The sequence below is a fragment of the Thalassophryne amazonica genome, chromosome 1, assembly GCF_902500255.1.
Source record: "Thalassophryne amazonica chromosome 1, fThaAma1.1, whole genome shotgun sequence".
Classification (NCBI taxonomy): Eukaryota; Metazoa; Chordata; class Actinopteri; order Batrachoidiformes; family Batrachoididae; genus Thalassophryne; species Thalassophryne amazonica.
This window is the reverse complement of record NC_047103.1, coordinates 171,600,531-171,622,256: the sequence shown is the minus strand read 5'-3', so window position 1 is coordinate 171,622,256 and position 21,726 is coordinate 171,600,531. Positions and strand designations below refer to the sequence as shown.

The 21,726-nt window shown below is 48.0% G+C and overlaps 1 protein-coding gene across 1 annotated transcript; it reads right to left on the bottom strand.

Moving 5' to 3' along the window:
- Positions 1–1,581: 1,581 nt before the first annotated feature.
- f7l (coagulation factor VII, like) lies at positions 1,582–21,395 on the bottom strand. Its single transcript, XM_034179478.1, has 8 exons — positions 21,059–21,395; positions 17,765–17,928; positions 17,666–17,690; positions 17,050–17,163; positions 7,236–7,376; positions 4,770–4,858; positions 4,449–4,569; positions 1,582–3,859 (listed from the first exon to the last, which is right to left on the bottom strand). The coding sequence occupies exons 1-8, from the start codon at positions 21,144–21,146 to the stop codon at positions 3,300–3,302; spliced, it is 1,302 nt and encodes a 433-aa protein (XP_034035369.1). The 5' UTR covers positions 21,147–21,395; the 3' UTR covers positions 1,582–3,299.
- Between the last annotated feature and the right edge of the window lie 331 nt (positions 21,396–21,726).

Below are 21,726 nucleotides of genomic sequence, written 5' to 3'. Positions count from 1 at the left end.
AAAAAAGCGGTCCTTTTTATTTTTTTCAAAAAATAAAAGGATTTGATTCATATGTTTTTACGTCAGACATGCTTGAACCCTCGTGCGCATGCGTGAGTTTTTTCACGCGTGCCGGTGACGTCATTCGCCTGTGGGCAGGCCTTGAGTGAGGAGTGCTCCACCCCACCCGTCAGAATCTCTTTGTCTGAATAGCCGCTGCGGACGGCGCGCGTTGCTTTATCAAACTTTTTTCTGGACCTGTGAGGAATATCCGAGTGGACACTATTCAAGAAATTCAGCTGGTTTTCGGTGAAAAGTTTAACGGCTGATGAGAGATTATGGGGTGTTTCTGTCGCTGTAAGGACTTCCCACGGAGCAGACGTCATGCAGCGCTCCCAGGCACCGTCGTCTGGCTGTTTCGACCTGAAAACATCCTAATTTAAGGCTTAATTCACCCAGGACGTCGTGAGAGAACAGAGAAGATTCAGAAGAGGCCAGCATGAGGACTTTATGCGGACATTCCACTGTTTAAGGACATTTTTTAATGAAAGACGTGCGCGCAAATTCGCCGAGTCGTTTCCGTGATGACTCGTCGAATCTGTGTGCGCCGCGACAGGAAAAACACCTCCGTGTTGAAAACCATTTGTAAAATTCAGGCGGCTTTTGATGGCTTTCAACAAGTGAGTAACTGAGAAATTGTTTAACAGCTTGGGCATGTTCCAACTTGCCCGTTAAGGTTTCCAACGGAGGTGTTTTTCCTGTCGCGACCCCCCGCGGTCGGGTCCGGCCCGACATGCGACTCTGCCTGCACGTTCTTTCATTGCAAAATGTCCGTTAACAATGGAATGTCCGAATAAACTCCTCATGCCGACTTCTTCTGAAAGTTCTCTGACGACTTACTGCATCAACAGAGCCTGAAATGTGGAAGTTTTCAACTTGAAACGGTGAGACGCTGCCGCCTCGAAGTGCAGATCGCCGTCAGGCGCCGTGGGCCGTCCTTACGGCGACACTACCAGACCAAAATCTCTCATCAGCCGTTAAAATTTTTACCGAAAACCAGCTGAATTTATCAACTGGTGTCCTCAGTTGTGCCTTACAGTTCTGAAAAAATTTTGATCAAACAAAGCAGCAGTCTCTGAGCCATTCATAAACAATGAAAAAACGACGAGAGGGTGGACGACTCCTCACTCAAATACTGCACACAGGTGAATGACGTAACCGACAGGTGTGAACAAACTCTCGCATGCCCACGAGGGTTCAAGCATGTCTGATGTAATCACACGTGATTCAAATCCATATGGTTTTTGAAAAAAATAATAAGGTCCGTTACTTTTATCACAGACCTCGTATTAACTTCTGTGCAGAAAACAAAACTCTGATTTCATGTCAACTTTATAACAAAACATATCAGTTATTCCACAAAACAAAGATGCTGAACATCAGTTATACAGCTGTATGTAAAAGTTTGGGCCCCCCTGATGATTTCCATGATTTTCCTTTATAAATCGTTGGTTGTTTGGATCAGAAATTTCCATTAAATGTATCATATAGCAGACAAACACAGTGATATTTGAGAAGCGAAATTAAGCTTATAGGAAAATCATGAAAATTACCAGGGGTGCCCAACCTTTTGCATACAACTGTAACACATACAGTCTGTGGTTATAACACTGTTATATCTACGACCTGTGTTTATAACACTATTATATCTACAGTCTGTGGTTATAACACTGTTATATCTATGACCTGTGTTTATAACACTATTATATCTACAGTCTGCGGTTATTACACTGTTATAACTACGGTCTGTTGGTGTAACACGGGTATAACTATGGTCAGTTATAACATTGTTATATCTATGATCTGCTGTCATAACACTGTTATATCTGTAGTCTGTGGCTATAACACCATTTTGTCCGTAGTCTGCAGCTATAACACTGTTATATCTGCTGTCTGTGCCTTTAACACTGTAATATCTATGGCGTGCTGTTATAACACTGTTATATCTGTGGTCTGCTGTTATAACACTGTTGTATCTGCGGTCTGTGGTTATGACACAGTTATATCTGCGGTTATGACACTGTTATATCTGCGGTTATGACACTGTTATATCTGCGGTTATGACACTGTTATATCTGTGGTTATGACACTGTTATATCTGTGGTTATGACACTGTTATAACTACAGTCTGTGGTTACAACAGTGCAATAACTAGGGTCTGCTGTTATATAACTGCAGACCCTAGTTATAACACTGTGCGGTTATAACACTTCTATATCTACAGTCTGCTAATAACACTGTTATAACTATGGTCTATGGCTATAACACTGTTATGTCTACAGTCCGTGATTATAACTCTGTTATATCTGCGGTCTGCAGCTACAACACTGTTATATCTACGGTCTGCGGTTATGACACTGTTATAGCTACGGTCTGCAGTTATAACACTGTTATATCTGTGGTCTGCGGTTATAACACTGTTATAGCGATGGTCTGCAGTTATAACACTGTTATATCTGTGGTCTGCGGTTATAACACTGTTATAGCGATGGTCTGCGGTTATAACACTGTTATATCTGTGGTCTGCGGTTATAACACTGTTATATCTGCGGTCTGTGGTTATGACACTTATAGCTACGGTCTGCGGTTATAACACTGTTATATCTGTGGTCTGGTTATAACACTGTGTTTGTTCTATTGTAGTTCCTGTGTGTGTGTGTGTGTGTGTGTGCGCGCACGTGTGTGTGAGACAATGTAATTCAAAGTATTTTGATGGTCACCTTGCAGAATGACAAATGTGATTGCACTTAGTTTTCTGAGGGGGTAAAGGTCATGGGCCAAGATCAAAATTTGTCTCAAAGCTTCCACAGTTGGGTTCAGAAGTATTTGAAAGAATGAGTAAGTAAATGAAAGAATCCACATGTTCATGTACATTTTTACACAGTTTCTCCGTTTTCAGTGGCTGGAAAAGTGATTATTTGTATTCAAAAGATAATGTGAAAATTAAGGGACTGTGGATAAAAAAATGTCTAACTTCTAAATGTTGAATATGATCGTTTTGAATTAAAGTCTGTTTTCAGCTGTTACTTTGAGTAAACCGACGGTTACTATTAAACTCTAATATGACGTCATAGAGCACGTTTCTATTGGTCACACGACCTTTGACTTTGGGCGACCTTGAACGGTCAAACTCATAATCTGGATTAAAGTCGGTGCTTGTAGTTTAAGACTGAATCACAAAGAATTAATTAGCCTGATTTGGTGTCAAATGTAAGGTGCGGGTGTCATACTGAGCACCCAGTCCAGTTCTGGTTCTGGTCTCACAGTTCTGACCTCGTACTGGACATCTTATGGTCGATCCACTCCAGGAAGCTGCTGACTCGGGTGTAGACGCCGTACCGGTTCTTGTTGGCGCAGCCCTTCCCCCAGCTCACCACGCCCATCAGGAACCATGTCTTCTTGTAGCGTGTGACCAGAGGCCCGCCGCTGTCGCCCTGGCAGGCGTCCTGGCCGCCGTCCTTCAGCCCAGCGCACAGCATGTTCCTGGTGATGTTGAACTTGGTGTGTGCGCGGCACTCCTGCAGCGGGACCCTCGGCAGCTCCAGACGCTGCAGTACCTTGGACGAGGGTCCGGACTGAGCCAGGCGGCCCCACCCGCTCACCGTGTACAGGCGGACGCTCGCCAGTGTCCTGCTGAAGGACGTGTTCAGGGCTGGAAGGCAAATAGGCACCACATAGGTTCCCAGTTTGATGGGACGGTACAGCTTCAGCAGGGCCAGGTCCGAGTCATAATTGGTTTGGTTGTAGCCGTAGTGGATCAAGACTTTGGAGACTCTCCTCACCTGCTCCGTGCCCTCCACCTGTCTCTGGTCGTGTTCACCTTCACAGGAACAAACAGGTTCCACATTCAGGAAAAACTGCACAGTAAATCAAAGAGCTCATTCACAGTGTCCACAGTCTGGTTTCTGTTCCACGGCAGACAAAAACGTCACCTGTGAGATTCAAACCCACATTTCATGTATCTTTGTTTCAAACCAAAATCTGTTCATATTCCACTCTGCTATGAAATTATGAAACAATGAAACTGTGACTGGAGACCCAACAGATGAAGGCGTCTCCAGTCACACCCACGGCAGCGTTTAACTCCTTCAGTGTGGTGACGGGTGTCTTGGTGGCTTCCCTCACCAGCCTCCATTTTCGAGGATATGCTCCCTTCACACTCTCAGACTCTTTACATTTCTTCATGACTGATTTCTTTGAACTCCAACAGTAAAAAATAAACTCTGGACTTTTATCTTATGAATTATTAATAACATAATAACAATGACCTAGACAGGAAACAGGAAATGACTCTTCGACTCGTTTTGAGTCCGTTAAAAATGTCTGACCACACAAAGACGACTGTCTAAGAAACTGTGACTGACAGCTGACTGATGTCTGATGGGCGGGGCCAGAGACAGGTGTCTTACCGACTGTGACGTGGAAGACGGCGGCAGGTTTCTGCCAAACGCAGTGAGCCGCCGTCAGGATCCACTGAGGAGAGACAACGATGGCGCCGCATTTATACACGTGATTTTCAGACAGCAGAGCCTGAAGAACACAAAAAGAAGACTAAAAGAATGGCAGAGACATGGAAAGTGAATGTCCACATGTAGCAGGTTCAGAATCAGAAAACAGTTTGTGTTACAACAGAGACACAAAGATCGGCTGACAGGAAACGTAGGAAAATAAAATCCAAAATACGCGTAAATATCAAAATAAGGTGACTTCAAAAGAAGACCTTGTCTTACCTGCCATGGACAGTGTCCTTTGGGACAGATGTAGCCGTTAACAACCCTGGGAATGACGTGCACCAGCGGCCTTCCACAGGGGACAGACACTGGACCAAAGACACAGGACGTGAGGTTTTCATCAGACTTACACGTGAAACATGAACCATCATGAGAACAGAAAAATCCTTCAGAGCCGAAAAGTCCAAAGAACTGCTAACAGTTTTGGGGTCAGGGTGTCCACCCACATCAGTGTGGTTTCAGCCGTCCTAACAGGACAGTACGGCAGACTGCCCACCTGGACCGTGGACGGACGAGATGTTGTTTTGGAAGATCTTCAAAAGACCTCCCAGTGATTAGTCACGTGATCACGGTCCTCAATCTAATCATCCTGACAGTTTGTTGGTCCGCGTCCCCCAACAAGTTTCTAGACGTTCCAGCTAACAAAATAAAGTTCCCAAAATGTTGTAAGAATGTTTGTCAAATGTTATCAGAATGTTAGCTGTAACGTTCTCAGAATGTTTTTAAAGAAAGTTTCTTTTTGGTTCCCAGAATGTTTGATAGTAATGTTAGCATACACATTAGCTCAAACGTTCTCAAGACATTTGTGCTTGGACTATATAAAGGAAAAGTAAGTCCCGTCAGCTGCTCCCTTCTTTTCACTTGGGGTCACCACAGTAGATCCAAGGTGGGTCTGCATGTTGATTTGGCACAAGTTTTACACCGGATGCCTTTCTTGACCCAACTCATTATGTGGAGAAATGTGGCAGGGGTGAGCTTTGAACCAGAACCTTCTGCACTGAAACCAGGTGCTATAACCACTTGTCCACCACCCCTGCATACATACTCGTATAACAGTAAAACACACATATAACGGCCTCAAGTAGACCAGTGAATTTTGTCCGTTATAATCGAGATCTGTTATAACATAAAACAGACAAAATCTGTTTTCTCTGTCAGCTGTGGAGTGGTACTTTAAAATCCTACAGCCTGATTTATGCTTCCGTAACTCTGTGGCCATGCAATGACATTGACGTGTGCGTGACCCTTTTAAAGTTCTCCATCCGTCTTTATGCAATTTAACACAGGAACATCTGCTTTTTCTGGATTAATTTGTCCCTCAGTGAGCTCCACTTCTTTATACTATCATCAGCCTTCAAACCGATGCGTGTAATTTCCCTCCATAAATTGTGGGTCATTTGAGCATCTTTTTCCAACTCCATGTTGTGAAGATGGTCATATTTATGGACTTTTCTGCCAAATGTATTTGATCCATGATCGAAATGTAATCAGTGGGCGCACTGCAAAAACCTTGAAAAAAAGATGGGAGAGGAAGAGAGGAAGGAGTGAAAATTTAAACGTGACAAACCACAGCCTTTTGCAGTCTGCGTTTTTAGCAGATACGGATAAAGCATTTTTAACGAGCACGAGCATGATACGAGGTTTTTTTTTTTAACCGTTTGTTTGTTCTTAGTTTGGCTGGTGATATAAAGTCAGTTGGAAAACTTTGCTCCTACTGAATGCAGTGTTTTTGAGAAGAATACAGTGAACAAGGCTGACATTTCCCTGTTTGCCATCACTGGATGTTTGCATGAATCACCAAGTTCACACAGATCATTAAAAAATAAACAGTCTTAGAACAACCTCTCTCTCTCCGTCTCACTCAGTCACACACACACACACACACACACACACACACACACACACACACACACACACACACACACACACACACACACACACACACACCTTAATCAACATTGTTTAACTTTGTGTGGGAAAAAATGCCAAGAACATAAGGTAGTAAAAATAAATAAATAACTGAAAAAAAAATCTGTTTGATCATAAAATAAAAAAATAATAAAAAAGAAAGTTGTGTTGAGTATGACAACTCTTGTTCATGCATACTTAGGAGTTCATAATTTCCTACTACATTGAATCTCAATTCTGTGGCTGTTCTGTAAATATTCATACACTTAAGAATATTCATGTTCTGAGTTTATTATAAAAAACTTGTTCTGTAAATAGTTCTCTTACTTTTGTGATCAAAATCATTTATTTGAATCTCAATTTTGGGGCTGTTCTATAAATAGTTTTCAAATAAACAATAAATATAGAAACTTCTGATCGATCCATATCAACTTCAGGCTTAAAATAATGTACAGATTTAAGTCCCACCCTTTTCTGGTTAAACCACGCCTGCTTCCGGTTTAGGCCCCGCCCACCATGAGTACAGATACTGATCATTTTGATGGTTGGTTTTGTGTGTGTGTGTGTGTGTGTGTGTGTGTGTGTGTGTGTGTGTGTGTGTGTGTGTGTGTGTGTGTGTGTCGAGAGAGAGAGAGCAGCAGGACAAGGACAAGGATACGCCCACCTTTCTCCTGGCTGAGGACAATCTGAAGCACCCTGAAGAAACCTGATGATGTTTATTATGTCAGGGTCACGACCTCACAAACAGATGTTCTGGTTGCGTGAAGGAGTTCTGACCTCGAGGCAGGCAGGTGCTGTTCTCATGATCCAGCTTATAGTCCGGGTGACATAAGCAGCGGTGAGAACGATCCGGAAGCTCTCGGCAGAAATGTTCACATCCTCCGTTTCTATGGAGACAGCCATAGGAGCTCAAACGCACTGTGGAAAGACAAAAAGGACAGGTCATGACCCTGACCTTCATTTGACCTCAGGGGCAGGTGAGGTGATGGACTCTAGTGGTTAAGTGTTGGGTTTGAGACCAGAGGATCCTCAGTTCAAATCCCAGCCTGACCAGAAAATCACTGAAGGCCCTTGAGCAAGGTCCTTAATCCCTTAGTTGCTCTCAGTGTGTAGTGAGCGCCTTGTATGACAGCCAGGGGCGTCGGACTGGGGGGGGGGGGTTAAAGGGTACTATGTCCCCAGGGCCCAGAGCATGGGGGGGGGGGGGGCACAAAAAACTGGCATTAAATACATTTTTGTGTTGCATGTTATTAATGTTCATACAATTCATGTTGTAAAAGAATATAATCAGAATGAACGTATAAATGTTGCAAAACATAATTCTGCTCTAACAATAATATTGAAAGATCTCTGAGGGCCCTTCCACACCTGCACAGTTGTACAATGGTTTAGTCCAGGCGCACAGGTGGCACGCTGCCACACACACACACACACACACACATCCCAAACGGGATCTAACAGCATGAGAAAAGATTTTTAGGCTGAAATAAGATGTCTTTACTAAAAAAAAAAAAAAAAAAAAAAAAATCAAAGTCTGGATTTCAAAAAAGAAGAGAAAAAAGAAAACTAAATGAGGGAAACAGCTGCTAACCAAATTCTTTGAGAAGAGAGGTGAGCTCCAAAACTATCTTAATGTGCACGCAGGAAAAGTATTAATATCAGCACTGAGGACATATAAACTACACAGTTTAACAGGGAAAAACCAAACAAGCAGCCGCAGATCTGTTCATCTCCCCCCACGGGACACACAGGACAGGAGCAGGACAGGAGCAGGACAGGAGCGGGACAGGAGCAGGACAGGAGCGGGACAGGAGCGGGACAGGAGCGGGACAGGAGCGGGACAGGGGCGGGACAGGGGCGGGACAGGGGCGGGACAGGAGCGGGACAGGAGCGGGACAGGGGCAGGACAGGGGCGGGACAGGAGCGGGACAGGAGCGGGACAGGAGCAGGACAGGAGCGGGACAGGAGCGGGACAGGGGCGGGACAGGAGCGGGACAGGAGCGGGACAGGGGCAGGACAGGGGCGGGACAGGAGCGGGACAGGAGCGGGACAGGAGCAGGACAGGAGCGGGACAGGAGCGGGACAGGGGCGGGACAGGAGCGGGACAGGAGCGGGACAGGGGCGGGACAGGGGCGGGACAGGAGCAGGACAGGAGCGGGACAGGAGCGGGACAGGAGCGGGACAGGAGCGGGACAGGGGCGGGACAGGAGCGGGACAGGAGCGGGACAGGAGCGGGACAGGGGCGGGACAGGAGCGGGACAGGGGCGGGACAGGGGCGGGGACAGGGGCGGGACAGGAGCGGGACAGGGGCGGGACAGGAGCGGGACAGGGGCGGGACAGGAGAAGGACAGGAGCGGGACAGGAGCGGGACAGGAGCGGGACAGGAGCGGGACAGGGGCGGGACAGGAGCAGGACAGGAGCGGGACAGGAGCGGGACAGGGGCGGGACAGGGGCGGGACAGGAGCGGGACAGGGGCGGGACAGGGGCGGGACAGGGGCGGGACAGGAGCGGGACAGGAGCGGGACAGGGGCAGGACAGGGGCGGGACAGGAGCGGGACAGGAGCGGGACAGGAGCAGGACAGGAGCGGGACAGGAGCGGGACAGGGGCGGGACAGGAGCGGGACAGGAGCGGGACAGGGGCAGGACAGGGGCGGGACAGGAGCGGGACAGGAGCGGGACAGGAGCAGGACAGGAGCGGGACAGGAGCGGGACAGGGGCGGGACAGGAGCGGGACAGGAGCGGGACAGGGGCGGGACAGGGGCGGGACAGGAGCAGGACAGGAGCGGGACAGGAGCGGGACAGGAGCGGGACAGGGGCGGGACAGGAGCGGGACAGGAGCGGGACAGGAGCGGGACAGGGGCGGGACAGGAGCGGGACAGGGGCGGGACAGGGGCGGGACAGGGGCGGGACAGGAGCGGGACAGGAGCGGGACAGGGCGGGACAGGAGCGGGGAAGGACAGGAGCGGGACAGGAGCGGGACAGGAGCGGACAGGAGCGGGACAGGGGGGGACAGGAGCAGGACAGGAGCGGGACAGGAGCGGGACAGGGGCGGGACAGGGGCGGGACAGGAGCGGGACAGGAGCGGGACAGGGGCGGGACAGGAGCGGGACAGGGGCGGGACAGGGGCGGGACAGGGGCGGGACAGGGGCGGGACAGGAGCGGGACAGGGGCGGGACAGGAGCGGGACAGGAGCGGGACAGGGGCGGGACAGGAGCGGGACAGGAGCGGGACAGGGGCAGGACAGGGGCGGGACAGGAGCAGGACAGGAGCGGGACAGGAGCAGGACAGGAGCGGGACAGGAGCGGGACAGGAGCGGGACAGGAGCAGGACAGGAGCGGGACAGGAGCAGGACAGGAGCGGGACAGGAGCAGGACAGGAGCGGGACAGGAGCAGGACAGGAGCGGGACAGGAGCGGGACAGGAGCGGGACAGGAGCGGGACAGGGGCGGGACAGGAGCGGGACAGGAGCGGGACAGGGGCGGGACAGGGGCGGGACAGGAGCAGGACAGGAGCGGGACAGGAGCGGGACAGGAGCAGGACAGGAGCGGGACAGGAGCGGGACAGGAGCGGGACAGGAGCGGGACAGGGGCGGGACAGGAGCAGGACAGGAGCAGGACAGGAGCGGGACAGGGGCGGGACAGGGGCAGGACAGGAGCGGGACAGGGGCGGGACAGGGGCGGGACAGGGGCGGGACAGGAGCGGGACAGGGGCGGGACAGGGGCGGGACAGGAGCGGGACAGGAGCGGGACAGGGGCGGGACAGGAGCGGGACAGGGGCGGGACAGGAGCGGGACAGGAGCGGGACAGGGGCGGGACAGGGGCGGGACAGGGGCGGGACAGGAGCGGGACAGGAGCGGGACAGGGGCGGGACAGGGGCGGGACAGGAGCGGGACAGGAGCAGGACAGGGGCGGGACAGGAGCGGGACAGGGGCGGGACAGGAGAAGGACAGGAGCGGGACAGGAGCAGGACAGGAGCGGGACAGGAGCGGGACAGGGGCGGGACAGGAGCAGGACAGGAGCAGGACAGGAGCGGGACAGGGGCGGGACAGGGGCGGGACAGGAGCGGGACAGGAGCGGGACAGGGGCGGGACAGGGGCGGGACAGGAGCGGGACAGGGGCGGGACAGGGGCGGGACAGGGGCGGGACAGGGGCGGGACAGGAGCGGGACAGGAGCGGGACAGGGGCGGGACAGGAGCGGGACAGGGGCGGGACAGGAGCGGGACAGGAGCGGGACAGGGGCGGGACAGGGGCGGGACAGGAGCGGGACAGGAGCGGGACAGGGGCGGGACAGGGGCGGGACAGGAGCGGGACAGGGGCGGGACAGGGGCGGGACAGGAGCAGGACAGGAGCAGGACAGGAGCGGGACAGGAGCGGGACAGGGGCAGGACAGCTTACTTCTGCTGCAAGAAAATCAAATGTCTTGACCCAGTCTCCCCTGACTTTCCACTGGTTGTTAGCGCATTTATAGCAAATTAATTACCCAAATGCTAAAAATAACTGCGTGCACTTAGTGCTGTCCCTTTCAGAAAAAGGGACAGAAAAAACATGCATTAGCATGCCTGTCTTCTGTGGGATATAATATGACCACAGTCCAGCTGCACACACACCTGCCTACAAAAATTCATGCACACACACAAATTGGTTAAACTTTTTACAATAAAAAATGTATTATCAGAATATAATATTAACATTATGAACCCCGTGGCCTTTAGTTTCAGGCAAAGCAGGAGGTGCTGGTCCAGGTTCTGGTCCCTCATCTTGTCAAATCAAATCAAATTTATTCATTTATATAGCGCCAGTTCACAATGAAATTACCTCAAGGTGCTTCACACGGCATAATAAAAACAGAGAAAATCAAATTAAAAATTTAAAAACACAATAAGCGTCTGATGCAGATGGAAAAGCGCTATATAAATGCAGTCCATTTACCATTTATTTAAGACACACACAAACACATACACACTCACACACACGTACAAAATGATGATGTCGCTTCCATCCCACACGGCTGACTTTATTTTTCCAAATTTTTCATCTGTTGGAATCTGAAGAGAATCTGTACATCTGTATTGTTTTTTGTTTTTAATTTTTTTTTACCAACCCCCCAGAGCAACAGTGGTAAGAAAAAACTCCCTCTCAGGAAGAAACCTCAAGCAGACCAGACTCAAAGGGGTGACCCTCTGCTTGGGCCATGATACAGACATAAATTACAGAACAATTCACAGAACGAATATACAAGAAATGCTATTGGCACACAGGACAGGAGGATCGCCAACATGAATACAACTCCCATCTCTGGATGGAGCTGCACCTTAAACAGAGAGAAAAAACTGAATCAGGCATCAGAAAGACAAAAAATACTGTATAATTTGTCAGCATTAAACAACAAGAAAACCAGAAAAATACTAAGGTGATCGCCGGCCACTAGCCCTAAACTTCACTAAAAGACCCAGAATTTAGGTAAAGTTGAGGCCGTGGCACGCTCCGTTTACTATCCATCCATCCATCCATTTTCTTCCGCTTTATCCAGCGGGGGCAACAGTTCAAGCAAAGCCGCCCAGACCTCCCGATCCACACACACCTCCCCCAGCTCCTCGGGGGAAACCCAAGGCATTCCCAAGCCAGCCGAGAGATGTAGTCCCTCCAGCGTGTCCTGGGTCTTCCCCGGGGCCTCCTCCCAATGGGACGTGCCCGGAACACCTCTCCAGCGAGGCGTCCAGGGGGCATCCGGAAAAGATGCCCGAGCTACCTCAACTGGCTCCTTTCGACATGGAGGAGGAGCGGCTCGACTCCGAGCTCCTCCCGAGTGACCAAGCTCCTCACCCTATCTCTAAGGGAGCGCCCAGCCACCCTGCGGAGGAAACTCATCTCGGCCGCTTGTACTCGCAATCTTGTTCTTTCGGTCATGAGCCAAATGTCATGACCATAGGTGAGGATCGGAACGTAGATCGATCGGTAAATCGAGATCTTTGCCCCCTACTCAGCTCTCTCTTCACCACGACGGTCCGATACAGCGACTGCATCACTGCAGATGCTGCACTGATCCGTCTATCGATCTCACGCTCCATCCGTCCCTCACTCGTGAACAAGACCCCGAGATACTTAAACTCCTGCACTTGAGGCAAGGACACTCCACCGACCTGAAGAGGGCAAAGCACCTTTTTCCAGTCAAGAACCATGGCCTTGGATTTGGAGGTGCTGATTTTCATCCCGGACGCTTCACACTCGGCTGCAAACTGCCCCAGTGCACGCTGAAGGTCCTGATTTGATGAAGCCAACAGAACCACATCGTCCGCAAACAGCAGAGACAAGATTCTGTGGGCACCCGTTGGAGCGTGTATAGCTGGTCCAGTGTGCCGCGACCAGGACGAAAACCACACTGCTCCTCCTGAATCCGAGTTTCGACTATCGGTCTAATTCTCCTCTCCAGTACTCTGGAATAGACCTTACCGGGGAGGCTGAGGAGTGTGATCCCCCTATAGTTGGAACACACCCTCAAGTCCCCCGTCTTAAACAGAGGGACTACCACCCCGTTCTGCCAATCCAGAGGCACTGTCCCCAATCGCCACGCGATGTTGCAGAGGCATGTCAGCCAAGACATCCAGAGACTTAAGGTACTCAGGACGGATTTCATCCACCCCAGGAGCCTTGCCACTGAGGAGCTTTCTAACCACCTCAGTGACTTCGGCCTGGGTAATGGATGAGTCCGCCTCTGAGTCCCCAGTCTCTGCTTCCTCTTCGGAAGACGTGATGATGGGATTGAGGAGATCCTCGAAGTACTCCTTCCACCGCCCGACAACATCCCCAGTCAGGGTCAACATCTCCCCACCCGCACCGTAAATAGTGCTGGTGAAGAGCTGCTTCCACCCCCTGAGGCGTTGGACAGTTTGCCACAATCTCTTCGAGGCCGACCGATAGTCCTCCTCCATGACTTCCCCGAACTCCTCCCAGACCCGAGTTTTTGCCTCTGCGACTGCACGGGCTGCAGCACACTTGGCCTGCCGGTACCTGTCAGCTGCTTCTGGGGTCCCACCTACCAACAAAGATAAGTAGGACTCCTTCTTCAGCTTGACGGCATCCCTTACTTCCGGCATCCACCACCGGGTTCGGGGATTGCCGCCGTGACAGGCACCAGAGAACTTGTGACCACAGCTATGAGCAGCCGCATCGACAATGGAGGTGGAGAACATGGTCCACTCGGACTCCATGTCTCCAACCTCCCCCAGGATCTGGGAGAAGCTCTCCCAGAGGTGGGAGTTGAAGACCTCGCTGAGAGGGTTCCGCCAGTCATTCCCAGCAGACCCTCACGATACGTTTGGGCCTGCCAGGTCTGACCGGCTTCCTCCCCTCCCAGCGGATCCAACTCACCACCAGGTGGTGATCGGTTGACAGCTCTGCCCCTCTCTACACTCGAGTGTCCGAGACACGTGGCCGAAGGTCAGATGATATGACTACAAAGTTGATCATCGACCTCCAGCTCAGGGTGTCCTGGTGCCATGTGCACTTATGGACACCCTTGTGCTCGAACATGTGTTCGTGATGGACAAACTGTGACTAGCACAAAAGTCCAACAACTGAACATCACTCCGGTTCAGATTGGGGAGGCTGTGCTTCCCAATCACCCCCCTCCAGGTCTCACTGTTGTCGCCCACGTGGGCGTTGAAATCCCCCAGGAGAACAATGGAGTCCCCAGTCGGAGTGCTATCTAGTACCCCTCCCAGGGACTCCAGGAAGGTCGTGTACTCTGCACTGCTGCTCGGCCCGTAGGCCGAGACAACGGTGAGAGACCTGTCCCCGACCCGAAGGCGTAGGGACGCGACCCTCTCGTTCACTGGAGTGAACTCCAACACATGGCGACTGAGCTGGGGAGCAATAAGCAATGCGACCCCAGCTCTCCGCCTCTCCCCGTGGGCAACGCCAGAAAAATGAAGCGTCCAGCCCCTCTCCAGGAGTTGGGTACCAGAGCCCAAGCTGTGCGTGGAGGTGAGCCCGACTATCTCTAGTCGGTATCTCTCAACCTCCCACACAAGCTCAGGCTCCTCCCCCCCCCAGCGAGGTGACATTCCACGTCCCAACAGCCAGGGGCTGTGAGCATGGACTGGGCCGCCGGGCCACCCGCCCTCGACCGCCACCCAATCCTCTCTGCACCCGACCCCCATGGCCCCCTCTGCAGGTGTTGAACCCACAGAAGGGCGGGCCCACGTCACTCTTTCGGGCTGAGCCCAGCCAGGCCCCGTGGGCTAAGGCCCGGCCACTAGGTGCTCCCATGTGAGCCCCAACCACAGGCCTGGCTCCGCCATACCGGGCGACGTCTCGGTCCTTGATTTTTTACTGGTCATGGAGGTTCTGAACTGCCCTTAGTCTGACCCGTCACCTAGGACCTGTTTGCCTTGGGAGACCCTATAGGAGGCACAAAGCCCCTGACAACATAGCTCCTAGGATCATCCGGGTACGCAAACTCCCCCACCACGATAAGGTGGCAGCTAGAGGGGGAGCTCCGTTTACTAATAAAATGAATTAAAAGAGTAAAAAGAGTAAAACAAAACTGTACCAGTATGCTAGCCATTTGAAAGGGAAATAAGTGTGTCTTATGTCTGGACTTGAAAGTCTCCACAGAATCTGTTTTATTGACGCAGGGAGATCATTCCACAGAACAGGGGCACGATAAGAGAAAGCTCTGTGACCCGCAGACTTCTTATTCACCCTAGGGACACAAAGTAGTCCTGCACCCTGAGAACGTAAAGCCCGGGCCGGTACGTAAGGTTTAATTAGGTCAGCTAGGTAGGGAGGTGCCAGTCCATGAATAATTTTATAGGTTAGTAGCAGAACCTTAAAATCTGATCTCACTGGGGCAAGAAGCCAGTGAAGAGACGCCAAAATGGGTGTAATGTGGTCAAACTTTCTGCTTCATGTCAAAAGTCTGGCTGCAGCATTTTGAACCAAGTGGAGACCCCTAATGCTGGACTGCAGTAAACCAGAAAATCAGTAGTCCAATCTAGAAGAGATAAACGCATGGATCAGGGTCTCAGCATCAGCCATAGACAGGATGGGACGAATCTTCGCTATATTTCACAGGTGGAAGAAAGCAGTCCTAGTAATATTTCTAATGTGGAGGTCAAAGGACAACATAGGATCAAAAATTACCCCAAGGTTCCTCACTTCGTCAATGTGATGTATGACACACGAGCGTAGGCTGAGCTTTAACTGGTCAAATTGATGCCGATGTCTCGCTGGACCAAGAACCATCATTTCTGTCTTATCAGAGTTTAAAAGCAGGAAGTTTCTAGACATCCAACTTCTCACTGCTGCAAGGCAATCTTCTAAGGATTTTATGTGAACGAGATTACCAGCAGTTATCAGCATGTATAACTGAGTATCATCTGCATAGCAGTGAAAGGTAATCCCAAAACGCCGCAATATGTGCCCAAGGGGTGCTATATAAAGGGAGAAAAGCAGGGGGCCTAAGACAGACCCCTGTGGAACCACAAATTTCATGTCACTAAGGTTAGGGGTAGTGTTACTGTACAAAACATAGTGAGAACAACTGGTATTGTTAAGTCTTTGTTATGTCTATTTGTGCACAACAACACGGCATTTTCAACAAATAAATAAATACCTGTGATATACAATCAGATAGCTTAACAGCGAATGAAAATTTGGCCCCAACATGGCACCACGAGTCATTTTTTTCCAGCTTGTCATGTCACTACTCTCTGTATACAGTGGATCAAATAAGTATTTGATCCAGTGTATACAGAGAGTAAAATGCAAATAAAATGCAAATTAATTATTTAAAAATTAATGTGATTTTCAGAATTTGTTTGTAGATTCTGTCTCTCACAGTTGAACCTATGATTAAAAATTACAGACCTCTACATTCTTTGTAGGTGGGAAAATCTGCAAAATCAACAATGGATCAAATACTTATTTGCCTCACTGTAAAGGGACTCTAACCCCCCCCCCCCCCACACACACACACACACACCCCACCCTGCCCCTTCTGTGCACCTTCTCAGCTGCAGGGGGTGCCAATTTGCCAATTCCCCACACAGTGATATGAAAACTGGTTTGCGGCAGAGATGATTTGATTTTTTTTGTGATCGTGCCCCCCCCCCACCCCGTCCATGTATTATGAAAAAAATGCCACCCCAGGCGGCTGCCTGGTTTGCCCGTTCAAAAAACCGCTCCTGCACAGGAACCATGTTGGGTGATTGATTGTTTTTAGGTCCTTGGTACTTTTCTTCCTTTCACACTAACAGAACTCTGTGGTCAGAGTGTCAGTTTGGTCTCTATTTCATCATGGTCCTGGAACTAAGTTGATTTGTCAAATCAAGATTCCCCAGACAAAGCAGATGTCAAAGTACCAGCCAGAGACAAAAATGAACTGGTCTGGCTGGTTCTGAAGGTCTGCATTCTCAGTCTAAAACACACATCGTAAAGTTAATCAAACTCATTCAGGTACCAAGCCCTCATAGTAGCAGAACCACAGCATCGTGGAAACTGTTCTAGTGGGTCCAAGCAGTCCAGAATCACAGTTCTTTAATCCCAAATAGGTTATGGTACTTTTGGTGTGAAGTTAGTTGAGGTTCCTACCTTTTTCACAGTGTCGTCCTTGGAAACCAGGTGGACAAAGGCAGACGTAGGTTTCCACATGGCGAGTACACGTTGCTCCGTTTTTACAGGGCGACAGTCTGCAGTGATCCACCGCTGCAAAGAGAACGCCACAAGAGTTCCAAACCATTTTCATACCATCTGCAATATCGTCATAATGTCATCATAATATTGCTGTAATATCATCATAACATTATCATGTTATAGTGTCGCCATTAAATTGGAATCATCAAAATAATATTGTAATATTGTCATAATATCATCAGGTCGTAATATTGTCATATTGTTGTAATATTACATGTGGTGCTCATGGCTCTGCCCTCTCAGCTACAGCAACTGGAAAACAAGTTTTTTTAAATACACTCTTCCTGCCACAAACTCCACGCTTGCTAAGCCACGCCCACTTTCCAGATGACCTTGACCTTAACATGATCGTGGAAATGTATTTGTACGACTCGGGACTGTAAAAGGTGAATGTGGGAAGAATAATCTGTGTATGAATCACGACATGGACCCAGTGAGCGTGCACGTGCACATGCTCTCACACAGACAGTGAGGCTGCTGCCATGGCAACAGGCTGCATGAATACACTTAATACCTGTGTAGGTTCTCCAGAAAACCTCCTGCAGAAGAAGAGAAGAGCATGATCAGAACCGTTCTGAACACCGGATAAGAGGACTGTGGTGTGTGGACCAACCAGCTGCTGGGGCAGCGCAAAGATCTCCCTGGCCTCCTCGTAGGAACATCTCTCCTCCAGACACTCCCGCTCCAGGTCTCCTCGCCGCAACTCCTCCAGAAATGAATTCGCCCGCCGACTGCGGTGCAGAAAAACGCTGGCTTCAGGTTGGCTCACAAACACGGCTGCAACAGCAGAAAGATTTTTTCAAAATGAGTAATGAGCAACCAACTGCCATTAACAAGCAACAAGTGACCTACTGCAGCTAATGAGCGACAACTTTTTCAATTTTCAATTTATTTTCATTTATGTAGTGCCAAATCACAACAAAGTTGCATCAAGGTGCTTCACTCAAGTAAGATCTAACCTTACTATCCCCTGCCAGTAACGAGCAACAAGTGACCTATGGCAGCTAGCATGAAGGTCAGTTCTGAATGTTTGGACATTGTTTGTGGGGTACCACAGAGGTCAGTGTTGGGGCCCAAACTATTTATATTGTATATTAATGATATTTTTAAGGTGTCACAGATACTCGAACTGGTGTTGTTTGCTGATGACAAATATTTTCTGTTCTGGGGAGAATTTAAAAGATATGGTGGAGGAAATCAGTGAAGAAATGAACAAACTGAAAATATGGTTTGACCGAAACAAATTGTCACTGAACTTAAATAAAACAAACTAATGTTATTTGGGAATAGAACCAATGAGCAAGTATGAATACAGATAGACAGGGTGCAGATTGAAAGGGTTGATGAAAATAAATTCCTTGGGGTAATAATAGATGAGAAAATCATTTGGAAACCACACATCAAATATATACAAACCAAAGTATCAAGAAGCATTTCAGTGTTAAACTAGAAGCACTCAGAGAGTGCAAACCTCCACCAAGGCCATGGGGTCACTGACGCCATAACAAACATCTACACGCTGTGGAATCATTGAACCTAAAAAAGTCTAACAATGATGTTTAGTAAAAACAGTTTCATCTGCTGTGACTGGATAGCTTGTATCCGTAGCACTCGGCATCACAGTTTATTGCAACTTGCACCTTTTCCAGAAGATACTGTCATCTGAGCACTGATATTGATATTACATGTGCTTATAGACAAAAACAAATAAGAGACTAAATTCAATTTATTATTCAACTAAACTGCAAATATATGAATTTTTTAATATTTATGAAACACTTCTCTAAACAAGGCCATAGGGTCACTGACCCTAAAGAGATTCCCTCCTTGGCACAGTGATCTATTCAACAATTCCGTGTTACAACCAAAACTATGATACATACAGTTTTCTTTCCTTTATATTTGACATCCTTGACCATGAAAACATACCACTAGAACTTGGAATCACTTTTATGTCTTTATTAGTTCAAAAGTTATTGTATAAAAACGATTTTTCGGTAATGGCGGTTTTCTTCTGGATCTAGCTCCATAACATTTGAAGCTACATCAAACCTTACTGAATCAGTACAGATTCAGCTACAATTTGGTGTTAGTTGTGCATCTCTAACTTCATTTGTCACCTCACACTGACACATTTTCTATTTTCCCTATATTTTTGCATATTCTGGATCACCAGAACCGGAATCTGGATCTGATCATCACCAAACTTTGTTGTTTGATAGAACATTTGACTATGTTACACCCTAATTTTTTTCAAGCCTTTCTGCCTTGTTTTTGTGGAGTTAGAAACTAGAATGTCAAAAATTACCCCTATCCCACAATGGTGAAGAATCCATTAAAAAATTCCTGGATCCGGATCGTGATCCGGATCACCACTAAAATTTAATCACTTGTTCCTCTTGTCATTTCCAACCACTCCGCAAAATTTCATCAAAATCCGTTCAAAACTTTTTGAGTTATCCTGCTGACAAACAGACCGAAAGACAAACAAACAAACGCGACCAAAAACATAACCTCCTTGGGGGAGGTAACAAAGTAAAACATGTTCTGGATCATAAATCACTCAGCATCTTATACTGTTCCACTGTCTGACCATATTTCAATTACTGTGTACAAATTTGGGGTAATAACTATATGAGTTCAGTGAAATCACTAATTATTCTTCAAAAAAGGACAATACGGGTCAGCTATCAAGGTCATACTCACTCGCCCCAACCAGTCCCAGCAGAAGACTGCCCCTCCCTGAGCCTGGTTCTGCTGGAGGTTTCTTCCTGTTAAAAGGGAGTTTTTCCTTCCCACTGTCGCCAAGTGCTTGCTCACGGGGGGTCGTTTTGACCGTTGGGGTTTTTCCGTAATTATTGTATGGCTTTGCCTTACAATGTAAAGCACCTTGGGGCAACTGTTTGTTGTGATTTGGCGCTATATAAATAAAATTGATTTGATCGTTTTAAAATCAAAACTATTAAAATTAACAGACACAGTAAAATTCCAAACAGCATAGATCTTGTACAAGGCAAAAAAATGACCTTTTACCAAAAAAACATACAGAAATTGTTCAGGGATCGAGAGGAGGGACATCAGTTAGGAGGGAAATACAACTTCAAAATGAACAAAATCCACACAAACAAGAAACGATTGTGTTTTTCATTCTGTGGGGTCAGACTGTGGAACAGTATGAACGAGGAGTTGAACCAGCGCCCAAACATTCAACAGGTTAAAACTAAATATAAGGAATGTGTTTTCACGGGATACAAAGTGTGAGAGTCACTGGATGTTCACAGGAAACTGTTACTGATGATTTATTTCTATATTTGTTTTATGTTCATTGTTAGTTGGGTCTGTCTTTTCTGTTGTGTTTTGTTTTGTTGGGTCTTTGTCTTTTTGTTACTATTAGTTGTTGCTATTATTATAGTCAAGTCTTTTTAAGGAAACAGGGTTTGATATGTAAATCATGATACAGGGAGGAGGTGGGATTAGATTCGACTTCTCACTCCTTTTTGAACTTACATTCATTTTATGTTGTCTGTTCTTGTTTTATTTTTTCTTTTGTTATGTTCAAAATAAATCTTCTTCAATTCAATTTAATTCAGAGTAACTTAGCATAGCTAAGGAGTTCTACTTGATGACAGTCTAGTAGAATTTTAATTTAACCAACTCAGAAGACAAAAGAAGATGTTCAACAAACACTCCAATAATCTGTCACTCCAAAGAATAAAAATGTGACCCATCTTTGATATTTGATGGCTATGAGGCCACGTTTAGGGGTTGCAGCCCAACGAGTACCAAACTCCACATAATTCATTTGATTGCATTGATAGCAGTTAGCATGCTAACGTGCTAAAATGTTGAAAGCTGTTGAGATCATGTGAAGACGAGAATGAGGAGAAGAAGAAGAAGACCTACTGACCTCCAGGAAACCCAGTGCATGCTGGGACAGACACAATAAGGAGCTGAAGGAAGAAGAGTGGCTTTGTGTCTCCGCTGAAAGGCGCCATTTTGTTTCCAAACCGTTCAAAGGTCACAAAGACAGTGATGTAAACAGTCTGTGTGACACGTACAGTGTTTGTGTCAACACAGTGAAGCAGCTGACAAACAGGCCGAGCTTCCTGCTGCCGTTTCTTCCGCTGTCCATATTTGGGAGCCGTTTTTCAAAAAATCCTGTTTGAGCAGCACAAAGAAGAAATTTGTTAAAAACACGCCACAAACATTCAGCTACCATTTGCCAGAAGGTACAGAGAAGACTTTATTGTTTTAAAAAGCCTGGCATCATGGAGGTGATGGTCTTGTGGTTAAGGCGTTCAGCTTGAGACTAAAGGATCCTCGGTTCAAATCCCAGCCTGACCTGAAAATTACTAAGGGCCCTTGGGCAAGGTCCCCAAGATGCTTCCGGTGTGTAGTGAGCACCTTGTATGGCAGCACCCTCACATTGGGGTGAATGTGAGGCATTATTGTAAAACACTTTGAGCATCTTATGCAGATGGAAAAGTGCAATATAAATGCAGCCCATTTACCATCGTGCTGCTATAATAAACTAAAGTTGCTCCGACTCCAGTTCAGCAATCACACCAACATACA

What these genes read in the sequence shown, in the direction of transcription:
- f7l (XM_034179478.1), bottom strand. Translation starts at nt 21,146, where the DNA reads ATGGCGCCTTTCAGCGGAGACACAAAGCCACTCTTCTTCCTTCAGCTC. An exon ending in ATGCACTGGGTTTCCTGGAG is followed by an intron (nt 17,929 to 21,058) that starts GTCAGTAGGTCT and finishes CTGCTGTTGCAG; the next exon opens with CCGTGTTTGTGAGCCAACCT. An exon ending in CGTCTTCCACGTCACAGTCG is followed by an intron (nt 3,860 to 4,448) that starts GTAAGACACCTG and finishes GTTCCTGTGAAG; the next exon opens with GTGAACACGACCAGAGACAG.